The following is an 18,076-nucleotide window of genomic DNA, read 5'->3' on the forward strand; positions in this document are numbered from 1 at the left end:
TTTCTTTTTTTATTGTACCAATCGTTTTTTAAGTGAAGAACATTTACTTAACTATATTATGTAATAAACACAACAATAAAACTTTTTTCTTAGAATAAATAAACATTTTTGTCTATTAAAAATTTCCTTTTATGAGAATGTAATAAAACTTTTCTAGTGCTTCTTCCAAACGCGGAATTAGCATTGCTGAAAGATTTTTAGAACAAAGAAGAAAGTGGATGAATCCAGAAAATGTCGATTCATTATTATTTTTGCATTAAAATAACATATAATATTATTTTACATTTATATTTTTTTCATAAATATTCAATTTGATCAAATAAATTGTCCATAATTTACATTGATTATTTTTATACTTATATATATTTCCTAAGTTATAAACTTTTTGTAGAGGTGTAATGCTAAAATATTTTTATTAGATGCTTAAAAAATGAAAGAATGATAATAATTAAATTTTATAAGCAGGCTTGGGTTAAAAATGTTTTATAAATAATGGGCGGGCGGGTAAAAAATTTTAGACTAATGGGCGGACGGGCGGGTAAGGAATTTTAGACAAATGGGCGGGGCGGGCGGGTATATATTTTTTTGAAAACTATGGGTAGCGGGCGGGTTAAATTTTTTAAAACATTGGATGGGCGGGCTTTTGGTCCAAAAACCCGCCCAATGCTGACCTCTAGAACAAACACCTTTAAATGCAAGCGAAATTGAAAGAAAAACAAAGAGAGATGATGTACTCTCTAAAGTATACAGGTATACAATATACGGATGGCCAATAAACTATGATGCATGTTTAAAGGAGAATAGCCAAAGGAGAGAGGAAATTATAATGCAGAGTGGTTGTTTATTGTGAAGAGCTAAAATGATAATACCACAACAATACCGAAACAATGTGTTAGACATGATACATCAAGGACATATTGGATGGGTAAAAATGAAGATGAGAGCAAGACGATACGCCTGGTGGCCTAATATAAACCAAGGTATAGAAACATGGGTCGAAAAATGTAGAGAATGCCAGGAACAACAAGATATGCCTCCAAAGACATCAATTCAATATTGGCCAAAACCACCAAGCATGGCACCGAGGTGGGGGATTTAGAAACCAGTCTAGCTATTTTTCTATACAATTACAGAAATATACCAGGGGCAGAAACTAAACAAAGTCCCGCTAAAATACTACTAAAAATTAAACCTAGAGGATTGTTAGACCAAATATTCGAACGGGGGAACAAAAAGGGAAAATTAGAATACTACACTCAAAAATTTGAGATAAATGAAAAAGTGTGGTCGCGCATTTACAATAATAAAGAAAAAAATGGAAAAAAGCCATTATTAAAAGCATACTCGAATCACTACGATATGAAGTAAGTATAGAAGGGTAAAACAATTATACGTCATACTGATCATTTAAGGAAAAGAATCGAAAATATATTAACTGTACGAATTAGAAGAGAGACCCGAGAAGAGAGAACCGAAGAGAGAGTAAACAAAGAGGGCATAATAAGCAATAACGATGAAATTAATTTAAAGGAGAGGGAGAAAGAAAGTATAAGTCAAGATCGTTATCCGAAAAGAATATGAACAAAACCCAATAGATTGGGGATAAATAGTATGTATTGAATTGTGTTTTGTTATTTTTGTATTTTTTGTAAATGTTTATTTTCATTATTATATATTAATCTCTCGCAGAAGATTAAAAGATGTAATAGACTGCAAAGTCATCCCAGGAGAAGATATCGCCGCGCAACACAAGCTACTAATCATGGATTTACAAATCTCAAATAAATCCACTCAAAATAAGATAAAACTGGAACCATGCATCAAATGGGGCAAATTAAAAACAATGACAGATGCCTTTGCAATCAATGCAAACATTGAAACAATAAATTGCTCACAAGTCAGTGAAAAAATATGGACAGACCTTTCATCCAGATTAATAGACACTGCAAAATCGACGCTAGGCTTGACAAGAGGAGGCAACAAATCACTCAAAGAACTATGGTGGTGGAATCAAGAGGTACAAACCACTATACAGGAGAAAAAAGCCCTTTATAAAATATGGTACAAATCCAAAAATGCAGATGACAAGTCAAGATACAAAAAATCCAAGAGATTAGCTACAAAGGCGGTGGCTAGGGCCAAATCTATGGCATACGATGACATGTACGAAGATCTACATACCAAAGAAGGGCAAAATAAAATATACAGATTAGCCAAACAGCGAGAAAAGAACTCTAGGGATATAAACGGAGCTCCGAAAGTAATCAAAAATAAAGATGGGAAATTGATAATAAAGGAAAAAGAAATAATGAATAGATGGAAAGAATATTTTCAGGAGCTTCTCAACTTAAATTCCCACATATTGCATCTCGACGAACACTCCCCTTGTCAAAACCTTGTACAACCTATAACAGAACAAGAAATAATCACATGCCTCAAGCATATGAAAAACAACAAAGCTAGGGGTCCAGACGATATTCCAATAGAAAGCCTTAAAGCACTAGGAGATGATGGAATACATCTCCTCACAAATCTGTACAATAAAATACTTGGAAATGAAGAGGTCCCCCAAAAATGGAGGCAGAGCTATCTAGTTCCTATCTTCAAAAATAAAGGGGATCCACACAATTGTCAAAATTACAGGGGCATAAAACTAATGTCACACTGTCTAAAACTATACGAAAAAATAATAGAAAAAAGATTAAGAGATATAATCGAAATAGGAGAGACACAGTTTGGCTTTATGCCTGGAAGATCAACAACCGATGCTATCCATGCAATTAGGCAAATGAGTGAAAAATACAGGGAAAAGAACAAAAAGCTACACATGGTCTTTCTCGATCTAGAAAAGGCCTTCGATAGAATCCCAAGAAAACTTATCTGGTGGGCGCTACACCACAAAAAAGTTCCCGAAAAATATATAAGAATAATAGAGGATATGTATATGGGACATACAACAATGGTCCGTAGCACAACAGGTACTTCAGCAGGCTTCACAATAGCCGAAGGAGTTCATCAAGGGTCGGCTCTCAGCCCACTTCTCTTCATTACAGTAATAGATGTATTCGCACAGTCTATACCTCAAACAGTCCCGTGGAATATGATATTTGCAGATGATATTGTGATACTTGCCGAATCCAAGGATGAAATGAAAGAAAGGTTAGTGAATTGGATAAATATCCTAGAAACGCACGGATTAAAAGTAAATAGAGAAAAGACGGAGTATATGGTGATAGGAGGAGATGAAACGGAGAGTATTGATATAAATGATTGGCAGATATCCGCAATTGAAAGCTGCAAATATTTGGGCTCCACTATACAAACAAACGGCACAATAGAAAAAGAGATAAAGAATAAGATTAATCAAGGGTGGTTAAAGTGGAGATCTTTATCTGGAGTGCTATTTGACAAAAGAATCCCACACAAATTAAAGGGAAAAATTTACAGTTCCATAGTACAACCAACTATTCTATATAGTTCGGAAACATGGCCAACCAAAGAATCAGACGAGAGAAGTCTACAAACTATGGAGATGAGAATGCTGAGGATGATTGCTGGGGTAACAAGAAAGGATAAGGTGCGCAGTACAAGAATACTAAATAGTTTAAAGGTAGTGCCCATTAAGACTAAGTTAATGGTAAACAGACTTAGGTGGTATGGGCACACAATGAGAAGGCCTATGAACTACATAGGAAATAAAGTTGAAAGATTGGAAGTGATGGGCAAACGTAAAAGAGGAAGGCCAAAACTTCAATGGGGCCATAAAGTTAGAGCCAATATAAAGAAGTATAAAATAGATAAAAGAGATTGTACGAATAACATAAAGTGGAGAGAGATGTTGAAGGAGCTTACCACCAGAAAAGGTGAAAGCTAAAGAGAGAAAAAAAAATATATATTATCATATGAATTTGAATAACAAAAAATTAGATCTACAAAAAATACAATACAAAAGATTTCTATATTTCCATAATTAATAAAAAGACACTACATTAAATATAATAATTTTTTGCCTGCATAGCTACTGGAAAATCATTTTGAGCTTCTGGGGGAAAAAATACCTCCACATTTTTCTTTGGATATGGTTCATTGCCAGTTGGTGGTGATCCTAGCTCAATGATATGAAGCTGAAATAGAAAATAATATTAAAATTTAATTGTGAATAAAATTAAGTAATAAAAATATAACAAGGTTTAGTATTGAATTGGTTAAAATGGACTGGGACTTCCAAATATGTGCTTAGGGCATTTTTTTCTTAAACAACTCGGACCATAAAAAACCTTAAAAAAACTTCTACGAAAGAAAGATAGAAAAATAGAAAGAAAGATAGATAGAAAGAAAGAAAGAAAGAAAGAAAGAAAGAAAGAAAGAAAGAAAGAAAGAAAGAAAGAAAGAAAGAAAGAAAGAAAGAAAGAAAGAAAGAAAGAAAGAAAGAAAGAAAGAAAGAAAGAAAGAAAGAAAGAAAGAAAGAAAGAAAGAAAGAAAGAAAGAAAGAAAGAAAGAAAGAAAGAAAGAAAGAAAGAAAGAAAGAAAGAAAGAAAGAAAGAAAGAAAGAAAGAAAGAAAGAAAGAAAGAAAGAAAGAAAGAAAGAAAGAAGAAAGAAAAAGAAAGAAAGATTTCAGCTTTTCCAACTAAAGATGTAAGATTGTTTGATTATTTAGAATACAGTAAAGGAATTTTAAGATCTAGATTATTTAGAAAAAATCCAGAATTATATATCATGTTTAAATATATTATATATGCTAGTAGTGATCTTATTTTCTTGGAATAGCGGATAGTCAATTTATACATATGATATTCGTATCTAATCTAAATTATTATTTATTCATTTTGATACATATATTTTTTATATCAAAGTTATAAATAACAGATAGAAAAGTTTCCAACATTACATGTTATTTATTTAAAACAAAATAAAATTATATTAATGAATGATATCAATATTATAAAGATAATAAATTTTATATTAATGATAGTAGGAAATATAAATAAATAGATATATAAGAAAATCAATGGAATTATTTTAGAACTAAATATAATTGACCTTATATAGAAATTTTAGAATTGTATATAAATAATTATTTTTATAACTAAATACTATGCTTTCATATAATTATATATAAAGAGCTAGATTTTAATTTTCTATATACTAAGTATGATATTAAGGTAATACTTACAATATCCTGATTTAATTTTATTATTAGATATTGGTATTCTATAAATAAAATTAACCCTCTATTGCGCGACATATCAATAAACGATATAATGTTTTAAAAAAACTTATTTTTGTCTTTAAAGGGCCCTTAATAAACTAAAAGTAATTTTTTAAACCGTAAAAAAAATTTCAGTGTGTGTATTTTAAATACACAATGCGTATAAAAAGTATCATATTTTTTCAATTTCAAACCTATTACAAAATAAAGATATATAATTTTATTATTTGATAAATAATGTAATAGAACAAATTATAATAATTTTCATGAAATAATTTAAAACAATTGTTTTTTTTTGTTAAACATAATGATACACCATATTTGATACCAATCACTTCGTAACGAATTTACACCCAGGATTCTTGCATTGCGCCTTTTTACTATATTTTGGCCAATGTGCTATTAAATCCTGTCTTATTTCTTTCTGCGTAATAAGACTTGCCGGTCCCTTGCATTTTTCTTTATATTTAGTGTATATGTTACTTTGCCATAATTATCCTCAGCTTTTTTTTATAAATTTGAAGTTGTTTATTAATTATTTTTTTTTAATTATTTATATAGAAAATTGTTTTTTAAAAAAATATTTTTTTATTAAATTTAACTTTCACTATATTATTTAAAAAAAAATTTCCTTTTATATTTTTGAGGTTAGTAATTATTATTTTTCGGTGTTGTGAATGTGATAATTTAAATCATGTTGACGATAAAATTAAAAATAAAACCCATTCAGATATAAATATTTTGTTTACAAAAATAATTAAAATAACACATTTACTTTTAAAATCTTGAAAGAAAATGTTGAAAAAACCTTATTTTTTAAAAAAAACTTATTTTAATTAAAACTTATAATATTTCTAATTTGAGATAATTTTAATTTTATTAGCCGGCTAAAAAATAGCTAGATCAAGTGTTTTAGGCTAAAACTATCACTCTGGCTTTTTGGAGTTATTCTTAAAAAGATAGGGCTCAAATTTGGAAGAAATTAATATAAATTAAAATCGTCAATGTTAACGGCTTTTCTTCGGCAAGCGCCTGAAGATTGAGCTTGTAAATTAGCTATTACCCAATTATAGCAATTACACAAACTTTATGAAGATTTCACATATTTTGACGTCAGAATAAGCAGGACAAAAAGACGCTTGTATAACCACCCCCCCCCCAAATACAAACGATCCAAAAGTATTCTAAATATCCTATTCAAGCTCAATCTTGCCGAATTTAGAAACTAACGTTATCAAATGTAGTTGTTTAAGATACATTTCTAAAATTAGAAGAAAAATAAATATGTGTTTAAAAAATAACGATGAAATTAAACAAATCCGGCTAGAAATTCGTATCTAATTCTGAACTAAGATAGTATAGATGGAATTAATCGCTCGGCTTACAAACATAATTCATTTTAATCCTATTTTTTTAGTATTTCTAAGCCATAGGTGATCCCGATTATAAATATTTTAACCCTAAGCTGAGTTCCTTGCACGACTTTACTATCTAACCTCAGAAAATGTCATTGGATTTTGCTATCTATATATTTTTGGGAGATATTTTTTTATTTGAACTATTTGGAATAACGTTATTCATCTGAACCCCGTGTCTGTGGTTGAGGTATGTGCGCACAGCTGTTTAGTCGATTTTTAGACCCAAACCCCATATCTGGGTTATACAAACAACCAATTAACAACACTAGGTGGTGGGCTATGTCTATGTGGGGTAGCATAATATTGTTGGAGCAATATTTATGTTTGAAACAGGGATCCAAGCCGAAACGCATATCAGTTCGGTTCAGGTTAGGATAAAAATAAGGGTTAAAAGTTCAGGTTCAGTTCGCAAAAAATGAAAATATCGGTTCGGTTCGAACCTCTAAAAACCGGTTTGAACACTTTTGCATTCAAACCTACATTCGAATTATGTATAAGGAAGAATTTTTTATATTTCATAATTAAAATAAAAAACACATACATAATACAACCTTCATTTTTATTAATTGTACATTATAAAATAATATTTAATTTATAAATATAACAAATAAATATCAATGATTAATATTAATATGAACAATTATTAAAAAAATTTTTATAAGCCCGCAATTAATATATTTACAAAAGTCGTCTCACTCAAATTACATCTATAAGGACACATGATATAAATTTAATTGTTGAAAACATCTTCCCACACTAATTTGGGTAGCCAGCACTGCCAGTAATGATATCAGATTTGATGTCATTTATAATACTATATGTAAATAATTTATATATTGGATTTAATTTTTTCTCTAGGCATTATAATTTATAAGCTTAAAATATTTATAAAATGTTGTAAAATGGCAATATAGTAAAGTTTATAAAAATTATGACTGACACTTATCAATCAAATGTGATTGATAATAATCTTTCAAACAATTCGAAAATAATTAAAAATTTTGCAATATACTAGTAATAACTTACACATTATTTTATAAGTATCGAACCGATTCAGAGAAATTTTAGCGAATCTTTTCAGGTTCGACTAGAAATTTTTTTAGCGGTTTAGGTTCGATAGAAAATACCGGTTTTTAGCTGTTTAATGGTTCGGTTTGGATCTATTTGAAAATGTAACATGGTATATTTTCAACAAAGACATAAGAAACTTATCATATCTTACCCTAAAATAGTATTATTAGGAAACTTATTTTTATCCCTTTAAAATGAACATAAAGCAAAAAATAATAAGTGGAAATTATCTTTATCCAAAAATAGCATTATAAAAGTCTTTTTATTTAAAATAAATTAATTTAAGTTTTAAATGGATATGCTAAATACTAACAAAATAAAAAATCAATAATTATTTTATTTTTGAAATAGGCTCATTTTAGAAATCACATGACTAGATATTAGTAATTTTATTGGTTTAACCCTCTATTGCATATATCACATTTGAACACCCATACTATTAAAAAAGGTATAATTTTTAATATAAAAATTTTTACAACTTAATACGCATGCTGTATTTAGATACACACAGAGTTGTTAAGGAGCGGCGCTACATTTTTTCAAAAACACCTGAAGCGCCGCCCCTCCTTTTTAAAATTGGGGAGCGGGAGCCGGAGCTAGCTCCTTTTAGGGCTGGAGTGGAGGAGCGCCGCTCCATCGCTCCTTTAAATTGGTATCGCGTCATTACAGAGAAAAGAATTATAGAGAAACTTTTACAGAGAAAACAATTATAGAAAATGTCGATTATAGAGAATTATTTTATAGAGAATGTATTATTTTACAGAAAATTTTTTATAGAGAAAACAATTATAGAGAATGTCATTTATAGAGAATGTCGTATATAGAGAATGATTTTACAGAGAATTATTTTATAGAGAATGATTTTATAGAGAATAATTTTATAGAAAATGATTTTACAGAGAATGATTTAATAGAGAATGATTTAATAGAGAATGATTTTATAGAGAATAATTTTATAGAGAATGATTTTACAGAGAATGATTTTATAGAGAATTTTTTTATAAAGAATATATTTTATAGAGAATTATTTTATAAAGGTATTTTTTATTTTATAAAGATGTATTTTATTGAGAATAATTTTATAAATAATTTTACTTAAAGATATGATTATATTATAAAAAATTTTATATATAGTCATAGGAAAAAAACAGTATTTTACTTAATTTTAAATATTAGAATTACCTTATATAAGCGAGGGTTTTCGATTATTAGATGAATTAATGGTAGAATAAAATTTTGACATGATTTATAAGGAATTTTACGAAATTTATTTTTAAAGATACAAAATAAATTAGATAGTGTTGTTATAAGTTACTTTGACAATATAATGCAACTAGTTGAGTTAGTAGTTAAATTTTGGATAATATAACAATTCACAGTTAATAGTTTTCTTTTTTTAAATATAACTAGCCATTAGTTACAATTATTTTTAGTAGATAGTAGATTCAGGGCTAGCCGGATCGATTAAATTACGTTAAATCGAATATTTATATTAATATAAATTCATTGGCTAAGATTTAAATCATTTAATAAAAGAATGTTAAAAAAATTTACAAATTTAAATTTATTATTTAATTATATTTATTGAAATATATATAAATTAAGTAATTGCGCGGATGCCTGTTTCATATGTCTTAATGCATATGGCGCACGGTTCAAAAAAATCCGCTAATTTGCAATGCATACAAAACTGAAACAAATTTTGATATGTATATAAAAATGTTAATGTCACTGGCATATGTACCAATTGAGAATGTAATTCATGAATTCGACCTCTAAATTTTATTAAGAAAATAGGGATATTCTCTCCCCCTTGATAGAATACTTTGAAGAGACGTGGATTGGAAAAATGATAGCGATGGAGAGGAAGTCGCCAATATTTAGCATTTCTCTATGGAATTGCTACGAATTGACACTATCTCGTGAACCGAATACAAAGAATTAAGTAGAGGACAGGCATCGAAGTTTTTCGTCTCATATAAGTTCCCATCATCCAACGATCTGGAAATTTATAGAGTTAGTAATTTATTATATTATAAATTTTAACATTTTAATTTTTAGCTCTCAAAGACGAAGATAGCCTGAATTGTTACAAAGTGGAACAATATTCTTTAGGACTATTGGCTCCGCTGTCAAAATGCTGGGTTATTTAAGGGCTTTATCCCATAATTTAAATTTAAATGTTTAATTTAATCATATAATTGTATTTTTTATATTGGTATATTATTTATACTATGTTTATTTGGATTTTTTATGAATAAAAATTTATTTGATATTTCGAAATGAATATTGCTAAACTCAGTATATTATCAAGGTTTATCTTATAAAAACTTCATATACAAATAGTATTAAACATATTCTTTAAGTCACATTGCCAAAGTAACTTTTAACAACACTATATATTTTATTTTTGTATTCTTATCTTTAAAAATAAATTTCGTAAAATTCCTTATAAAATGTCGAAATTTGTTTATCTCTTAGTGACAAATAACTTTTAACTTAAGAATGGATTATCGGTGTGTCCCTTCTATAATTGAAAATTTTTAGGAAGAATAATAATATAAGTAAGAACTAAATAAATTTTTCTGGAGATAAAAAAGCTTATAAATAAAAATCTCTACATTAGTTTTGTCAAATTAAGTGGTTACCATTAACTAGCTACACTTTAGCTAAAAAATATTTATAACTAGTTACATTTACAAAATCGTAACTGTAGCTGGCTACATTTTTTAGAAAGTAACTAATTTAAATAAATATAATAATAAATTTAAATTTGTAAAAAAATTTTATATTCTTTTACTATATGATTTTCCTTACAAATCATGTAAAAATTTTGTTCTACCATTAATTCATCTAATAATCGAAAAGCCTTGTGCAAAGAAAAACAAATAATTTTCTATACCGATTGTAATAATTCAAAAATTACCCAATTATTCTTCTATATAAGGTAATTCTAATATATAATATTATGTCAAATACTGTAATTTTTTTTCCTATGACTATATATAACATTTTTTATAAAATAATCATATTCTTAAATAAAATTCTTTATAAAATAATTCTCTATAAAATAATATTCTTTATAAAATAATGCTATAAAATACATTCATTATAAAATAATGCTATAAAATACATTCATTATAAAATAATTCTCTATAAAATAATTCCCTATAAAATACATTCTTTATAAAATAATTCTATAAAATACATTCATTATAAAATATTCTCTATAAAATACTCTATAAAATCATTCTCTGTAAAATCATTCTCTATAAAATCATTCTCTGTAAAATTATTCTCTATAAAATTATTCTCTATAAAATTATTCTCTATAAAATTATTCTCTATAAAATTATTCTCTAAAAAATTATTCTCTATAAAATTATTCTCTATAAAATTATTCTCTATAAAATTATTCTCTATAAAATTATTCTCTATAAAATTATTCTCTATAAAATTATTCTCTATAAAATTATTCTTTATAAAATTATTCTCTATAAAATTATTCTCTATAAAATTATTCTCTATAAACGACATTCTCTATATTTGTTTTCTCTATAAGTGCATTCTCTATAAACGTCATTCTCTATATAAAACTTTCTCTATAAAATTTTATCTATAAACGATATTCTCTATAATTGTTTTCTCTATAAGTGCATTCTCTATTTTTGTTTTCTCTATAAAAGTTTCTCTGTAGAATACATTCTCTGTAATGGTTTCTCTGTAATGACGTGGAACCCTTTAAATTTAATGCATAAATTAAATTATTTTTTAAATATTAATAATATTTATTAATTAAAATTCAATAAAAATAAAATTTTATTTAATTTAAATTTATCCATTATTAAATGTTTAGCCGAGTTTTATATTGGTTTTATCTAATTGTAATAGAATACCTTAAAATATTAGATTATTAAAATAAAATATTATATAATTACGTACGACACTTATCATTTTAAATATTAAACATCAAGTTTTCCTTTTTATATTGAAATTTTTTTGAAAAATCTTGTAAGTCGTATTAATATTCATTTTATAGATTTATTATAAAAAAGAGTTTTAGATATTATGGATTTAGATATCATAAATGAAGAAATCGAATTTCCATTTCCATCATACAAAAAATATTTTAAACTTCTAAAAGTTGTTAATCCACATGATCAAACAAATTACGGGCAAAATGTCTTTTGTGTTTAAATAAAACTATTTAATTTTCAAAAGTGAGCAGCTTCAATCTAAAAAAGCATCTAAAAAAATCTTTCTTTTAAATACAAATTAATTTGGAAGATTTTTTTGGATTCCATGATATTGATCATTAAGAAGATAATATATTGGACAAATATTTTTTAAATAATGATACCAAAATTACTATTTTTGATAAATTCCCTGAATTAAAAAATATCTTTATAAAATACAATACCCTGCTTCCCTCTAGTGCTCCTGTGGAGTGCCTATTTAGTATTGCAAAAGAGGTCTTAGGGGAGAGGCGTGGATGTTTGATAGATTCTAATTTAAAATTTATTACTTTTAAAAGCTAATAAAAGGTTATAATTATTTTGATAGATAATTTAATATAAATAAAGCTTTTTGATAAAAAAAAATAAGATTTTATTTCGTATACCCTCTAAAAAAAATGAAAATTAAAGGAGCGGTTATGGAGTGGCACACCATTACTTGGAGCGGGAGCTAGCTCCTTTTAAAAATGTAAGAGCGGAAGTTGGTTCCTTTTGAGAAGGTAGGAGCGGGAGCGGGAGCTAGTTACTTTTAAAAAGGATGGTTAACAACTCTCTGGATACACATATATTTTATTTATTTTTAGTTAATTTTGTCAAAAATGAAAGAGGGCTATGAAGATAAAAATTCAAAAATATGTAGTTCAAAACTTTCGAACAGTTGCATTTTTTCCATTTTATAAATTATATCACTTCTCTTGTACAAATTTTTAAGGAACAGGAAGTTAAAAATCCTATTAAATACAGGTAAAGGAAATTTTTTACATAAATATATTGTTATATTCATTAATAATGTTTAAAATTTAGGTTTTAAAGTATGTGTACCCAGATACATAATGTGCACAAATGCAATATGAATTTGGGCTTTTTTGATTATATTTTTTATATTAAATGTTCTTTATTGCTATCTTTAGTCAAAATGTACTGTATTCCAGAAGGTAGTTCTTATTCTAACTTTAGTGATTTATCAGATGAGAAAATTCTTAATTAAAGATCAGCAGATATTGATTCTAGCGGATATGCTGTATTTCAACTATTTGTAAATGTACCATTACTTTCCAATTTTAAATTTTGTTAAGATAATAGGTTCTGTTGTATAGAATTTCAAGTATTATTCGCCCTAAAGGGAATTTATAGTATTGCTACAGTAAGAGCTAAATGAATTTATAATTGAAAGTAATGTACTGTATTCCAGAAGGTAGTTCTGATTCTAACTTTAGTGATTTATCAGATGAGAAAATTCTTAATTAAAGATCAGCAGATATTGATTCTAGCGGATATACGGTATTTCAACTATTTGTAAATGTACCACTACATTCCAATTTTAAATTTTGTTAAGATAATAGGTTCTGTTGTATAGAACAAGTATTATTCGCCCTAAAGGGAATTTATATTATTGCTACAGTAAGAGCTAAAAGAATTTATAATTAAAAGTTTCCAACTGAGAAAGAATTCAAAAAGATGGAGAGTGAATCTTTTATCGTGAAGAATGCTAAAATAAATGGTGTATAATTTCATGTTGCCAAATGGCATGATAATAGGTCTGTAATTATTCTAAGTATGTATTAGGACTGTGTCGATCCACATATTTTTCACCAATCCGATATTGGTTCAAAACCGATCCGATATTTATACTGACTTTTCAGAACCAAATGTAATTAAAAAATCAAGCATTTAATTTAATTTTTTTATTTCTACAATTAAGACTATAATTTAAAAAAATTATACTATAATAGATAAAAAAAAAATATTTTAATTTATGTAAAATAAATATATATAACATAAAATAACAAAAAAAAGAAAAATAAAAAGATCGGATCGGTTTTTTATAGATATCGACCCACGATATTTTTGGAAAACGCTAAATATCGCTGCCGCTCTGATATTTAATATCGGCACTGTCCTAGTACGTATATAGGTAGTTAAGGGAATGACGGAAAATTAAAATTCCATGTCCAGCAGCTATAAATTTTTACAATAAAAATATGGGAGGTGTAGATTAGAGGTCTGCATTGGGCGGGGTTTCGGCTCGACCGCCCACACTCGCCCATCTAAGTGGGCGGGCGGATGGGCGGGTAAAAAAATTTTCAAACTATGGGCGGGCGGGCGGATAAATTTAAACAATGGGCGGGCGGGTTAAGGAAATTTAAAAATTTTTTTCAAAAACAAACTAAAGAAAATTATAATTTATTATGATCAATACAATATTTCTTTTTTTATTGTGCCAATCGTTTTTAAGTGAAGAACACTTTACTAGTTTTTCGACATCTTTATCTAATTTTTCCACCATATATAATATCTCGTAATGGATTTCCTTGTAATATATATGCCAGAGACCTGCAGGCCCGGCCCTAAGCCTGGCCCGGGCCGTATTTTAAATTTTTTAAATATATCCGGGCCAGGCCGGGCCTAAAAAAATTTTTTTTAAATATATCCGGGCCGGGCCTAAAAATTTTTTTTTTAATATATCCGGGCCTGGCCGGGCCTAAGATTGTTAAACCCTGGCCGGGCCTGGCCTTAATATTTTTTATAAAAATTTTTACATTATGAGTTAATGGTTATAAGATTATATTATATTATAGTTATGATTAATATAATATTGGGTAATGGTTAACACACCTAACACCCACAGTTCGATCTAATTATTAATTTCCTGCAAATTTATTCAAAGTATTAATATATTTTTTTATAATTCATATCTAAATTTTTACAACATATTTTACCAAAACAATCAAATAAAGGAATATCTTAAATAAGCCCCAATATTCAAGTATTAATAATATATTTTTTATAATTCATATCTAAATTTTTAGAATATTTACCAAAACAATCAAATAAAGGAATATCATGGCACAAAATACTAATGATATAATTAATAAAATTAAAAATAATATTTATTCTTTTAGAAATACAAATAATAATTTAAAATCTGAAATATGGGCTAAATTTAACATCATCATAGATGAAAATAAAAAAAACATTGGCTACATACAATGTAAAAATTGTTCAAGTATATTATCTTATAATTATAAACATGGTACATCACATCTAAAAAGACATAAATGTGATGGTAAATCCATGAAAATTAATAATTTTTTTTACACCTGAAAAACCAACCTATAAATGTAATATAAAATATTTAAAAATTATAAAATAAATCATATTAATATTGTGCAATTAGATTATATTTTCAAATACTATTTATTATACATGCAATTTTTTAAATAGCGATTTATTTTTATTTTATAAATTAAATAGTAAATTAAATACAATATATTATATTCTCAAAATATTTTAAATTTTTATAAATTAAATACTAGTTTTATTTTTTTTAAATGCAATATAAAATATAGTATATGCTCAAAATATTATTAATTTTTATGAATAGTTTTATTTTTATAAATGCAAAAAATATAGTATATGCTCAAAATATCCATTTTTATAAATAACAGTTTTATAATTTTTATAAATTCAATATAATATTCTCAAAATATTAGCTTATGTATTTTTTAAATAATAAGCGATAATACTCGCTGAAAAATATGGTAAAATACCTCATAGGTGAATTTTTGTATATACCAGGTCGAATATAATTTTAAAAAATTCCGAGCCGGGCCTGAAATTTTTTTTTAAAAAATATCCGGGCCGGGCCTTAAATTTTAAAATCCGGGCCGGGCCGGGCCGTAAAAAATTTTTTTTAATTTATCCGGGCCGGGCCTTAAATCTTTAAATCCGGGCCGGTCCGGGCCGTAAAAAAATTTTTTTTTTAATATCCGGGCCGGGCCTAAAAAATTTAAAACCGGGCCGGGCCGTGCAAATGGTGCCTCTGCAGGTCTCTGATATATGCAAAACTCTTTTTTGAAATGAGTACGGAATGATTAATCTGCCACTCCAAAATAAAATACCGTCATCATTTTTTATTTCACCTATTGTTCTAAAAGCTTGTAAATCTGATTTTGTATATTTGTACCATTTCTTTTCTTGATAGAGTTAATGTGTCATAACTAACTGTTTTATTTTCACTTGTTATTCTATCATCATTTTTTTCTATTGGGTTTCGCGATAAAGCATCTGCAATTATATTATTAGCGCCATTCTTGTACATTTTATCATAATCATATGCAGATAATTTATACGCCCAAAGTAATAATCTTTGGTTTGTTAAGGAGTTTAAATCTCTGTTATCACCATTTTTATTAAAGGTTTGCGGTGTTCGTATTTTAAATTTTCGTCCATACAAATAGTTATGAAATTTTTCTACGCCGTTTATGGCTTTGGCTTCTTTGTCGATTGTCGAATAATTCTTTTCAGCACTTGTAACGTCCTCGAGATGTAAGCTATTGGGTATTCGTTACCATTATCATATTTTTGCATGAGTACAGCTCCAAATCTTTGGTTAATCTGTTTAATATTAACTCGAGGTCTGGTTTATAAAACTGTATCGTATTTTGGTCTGTTACTATTCCGAATAGCATAAAACGATTATGAAAATATCACGGTATTTTATATTGGAATTGCAGATTAATTTTCGTACACACTTCAAAAAAAGAGTTTTACATATATTGCATAGACACCCGGATCTCACTTGAGGAAGAGGATATACTTCAGACGGATATACTACTTTGGTGGAAACGACAAGAGAGATGCCAAAGCTTTCAAGATTAGCAAGAAAAATATAAGAAATTCCTGCAACTAGTGCTTCTTTTGAACGAGGACTTAGCATTGCTGGAAGGTTTTTAGAACAAAGAAGAACGTGTTTGAATCCAGAATGTTAATTCATTATTATTTTTGCATTATAATTACATATAATATCAATTTTATATTTATATTTATTTCATAAATTTTCTATTTGATCAAATAAATTGTTCATAATTTAAATTGAATATTTTTTTATGCTTAAATTAATTTCCTAAATTATAAACTTTTTATAGAGGTAATGCTGAAATATTTTTATTAGATGTTTAAAAAATGAAAGAATTACCATTATTAAATTTTATAAGTGGACTTGGGTTAAAATTATTTATAAATAATGGGCGGGCGGGAAAAAAATTTTAGACTAATGGGCGGGCAGGCGGGCGGGTAAGGAATTTTAGACAAATGGGCGGCGGGTATATATTTTTTGAAAACTATGGACGGGTTGGGCAGGCGGGTTAAATTTTTTTAAAACATTGGGTGGGCGGGCTTTTGGTCCAAAAACCTGCCAATGCAGACCTCTAGTGTAGATTTAATGGATTCATTGATTGTTTTATATCGAATTCACATAAGATCGTGTAAATGATATCGCTATATAGTATTCCGCATACTTGATATGATTCTCATAAATTATTGACTATATGACGAGATTGAGTAGCTTTAAAGTTACTGTAAAAGATCAGATGCCATAACATTTAAAATTTCAACAGTAGAGATACTCTGTAAATGTAACAAAAATATGAATGCTGGCATAATTACAGTAAATATAAAGAAAAATCTAGCAAGGGGCCGAAAAGTCATTACACAGAAAGAAATATGACAGGATTTAATAGCACATTGGCCAAAATATAGTAAAAAAGCTGGGTGTAAATTGGTTACAAAAGTGATTTGTACCAAATGTAGTGTATCTTATGTTATACTTCAAAAAACGATAGTTTTTAATTATTTCATGAAAATTAATATAAATTTGTTTTATTATTTATTTATCAAACAATAAAATTATATGTCTATTTTGTAATAGGTTTGAAATTGAAAAAATATGATACTTTTTACACGCATTGTGTATTTAAATTAGAGGCCGCCCACCCAATGTTTTAAAAAAAATTTAACCCGCCCTCCCAGCCCGCCCTTAGTTTTCAAAATAATATATACCCGCCCGCCCCGCCCATTAGTCTAAAATTTTTACCCGCCCGCCTATTTTTTATAAAAAATTTTAACCCAGGTCCGCTTATAAAATTTAATTATGGCCATTCTTTCAATTTTTTAAACATCTAATAAAAATATTTCAGCATTACACCTCTACAAAAAGTTTATAATTTAAGAAAATAATTTAAGCATAAAAAAAATAATCAATGTAAATTAAGGACAATTTAAATTTATTTGATCAAATTGATTATTTATGAAAAAAATATAAATGTAAAATTAATATTATATTTAATTATAATGCAAAAAT

The 18,076-nt window shown here is 27.3% G+C and overlaps 1 protein-coding gene across 1 annotated transcript in view; it reads right to left on the bottom strand.

Moving 5' to 3' along the window:
- The window catches only part of LOC135926534 (clathrin heavy chain 1-like), a 78,707-nt gene that overhangs the window by 49,309 nt on the left and 11,322 nt on the right, over positions 1-18,076 (bottom strand). Inside the window, exon 6 of the mRNA XM_065462443.1 lies at positions 4,011-4,124. Within this exon, the coding sequence (XP_065318515.1) occupies positions 4,011-4,124 (114 nt within the window). The remainder of the gene's footprint in view (positions 1-4,010; positions 4,125-18,076) is intronic.

This window comes from Gordionus sp. m RMFG-2023, chromosome 3 (genome assembly GCF_954871325.1).
Source record: "Gordionus sp. m RMFG-2023 chromosome 3, tfGorSpeb1-WG-v2, whole genome shotgun sequence".
NCBI classification, from domain to species: Eukaryota; Metazoa; Nematomorpha; class Gordioida; order Chordodea; family Parachordodidae; genus Gordionus; species Gordionus sp. m RMFG-2023.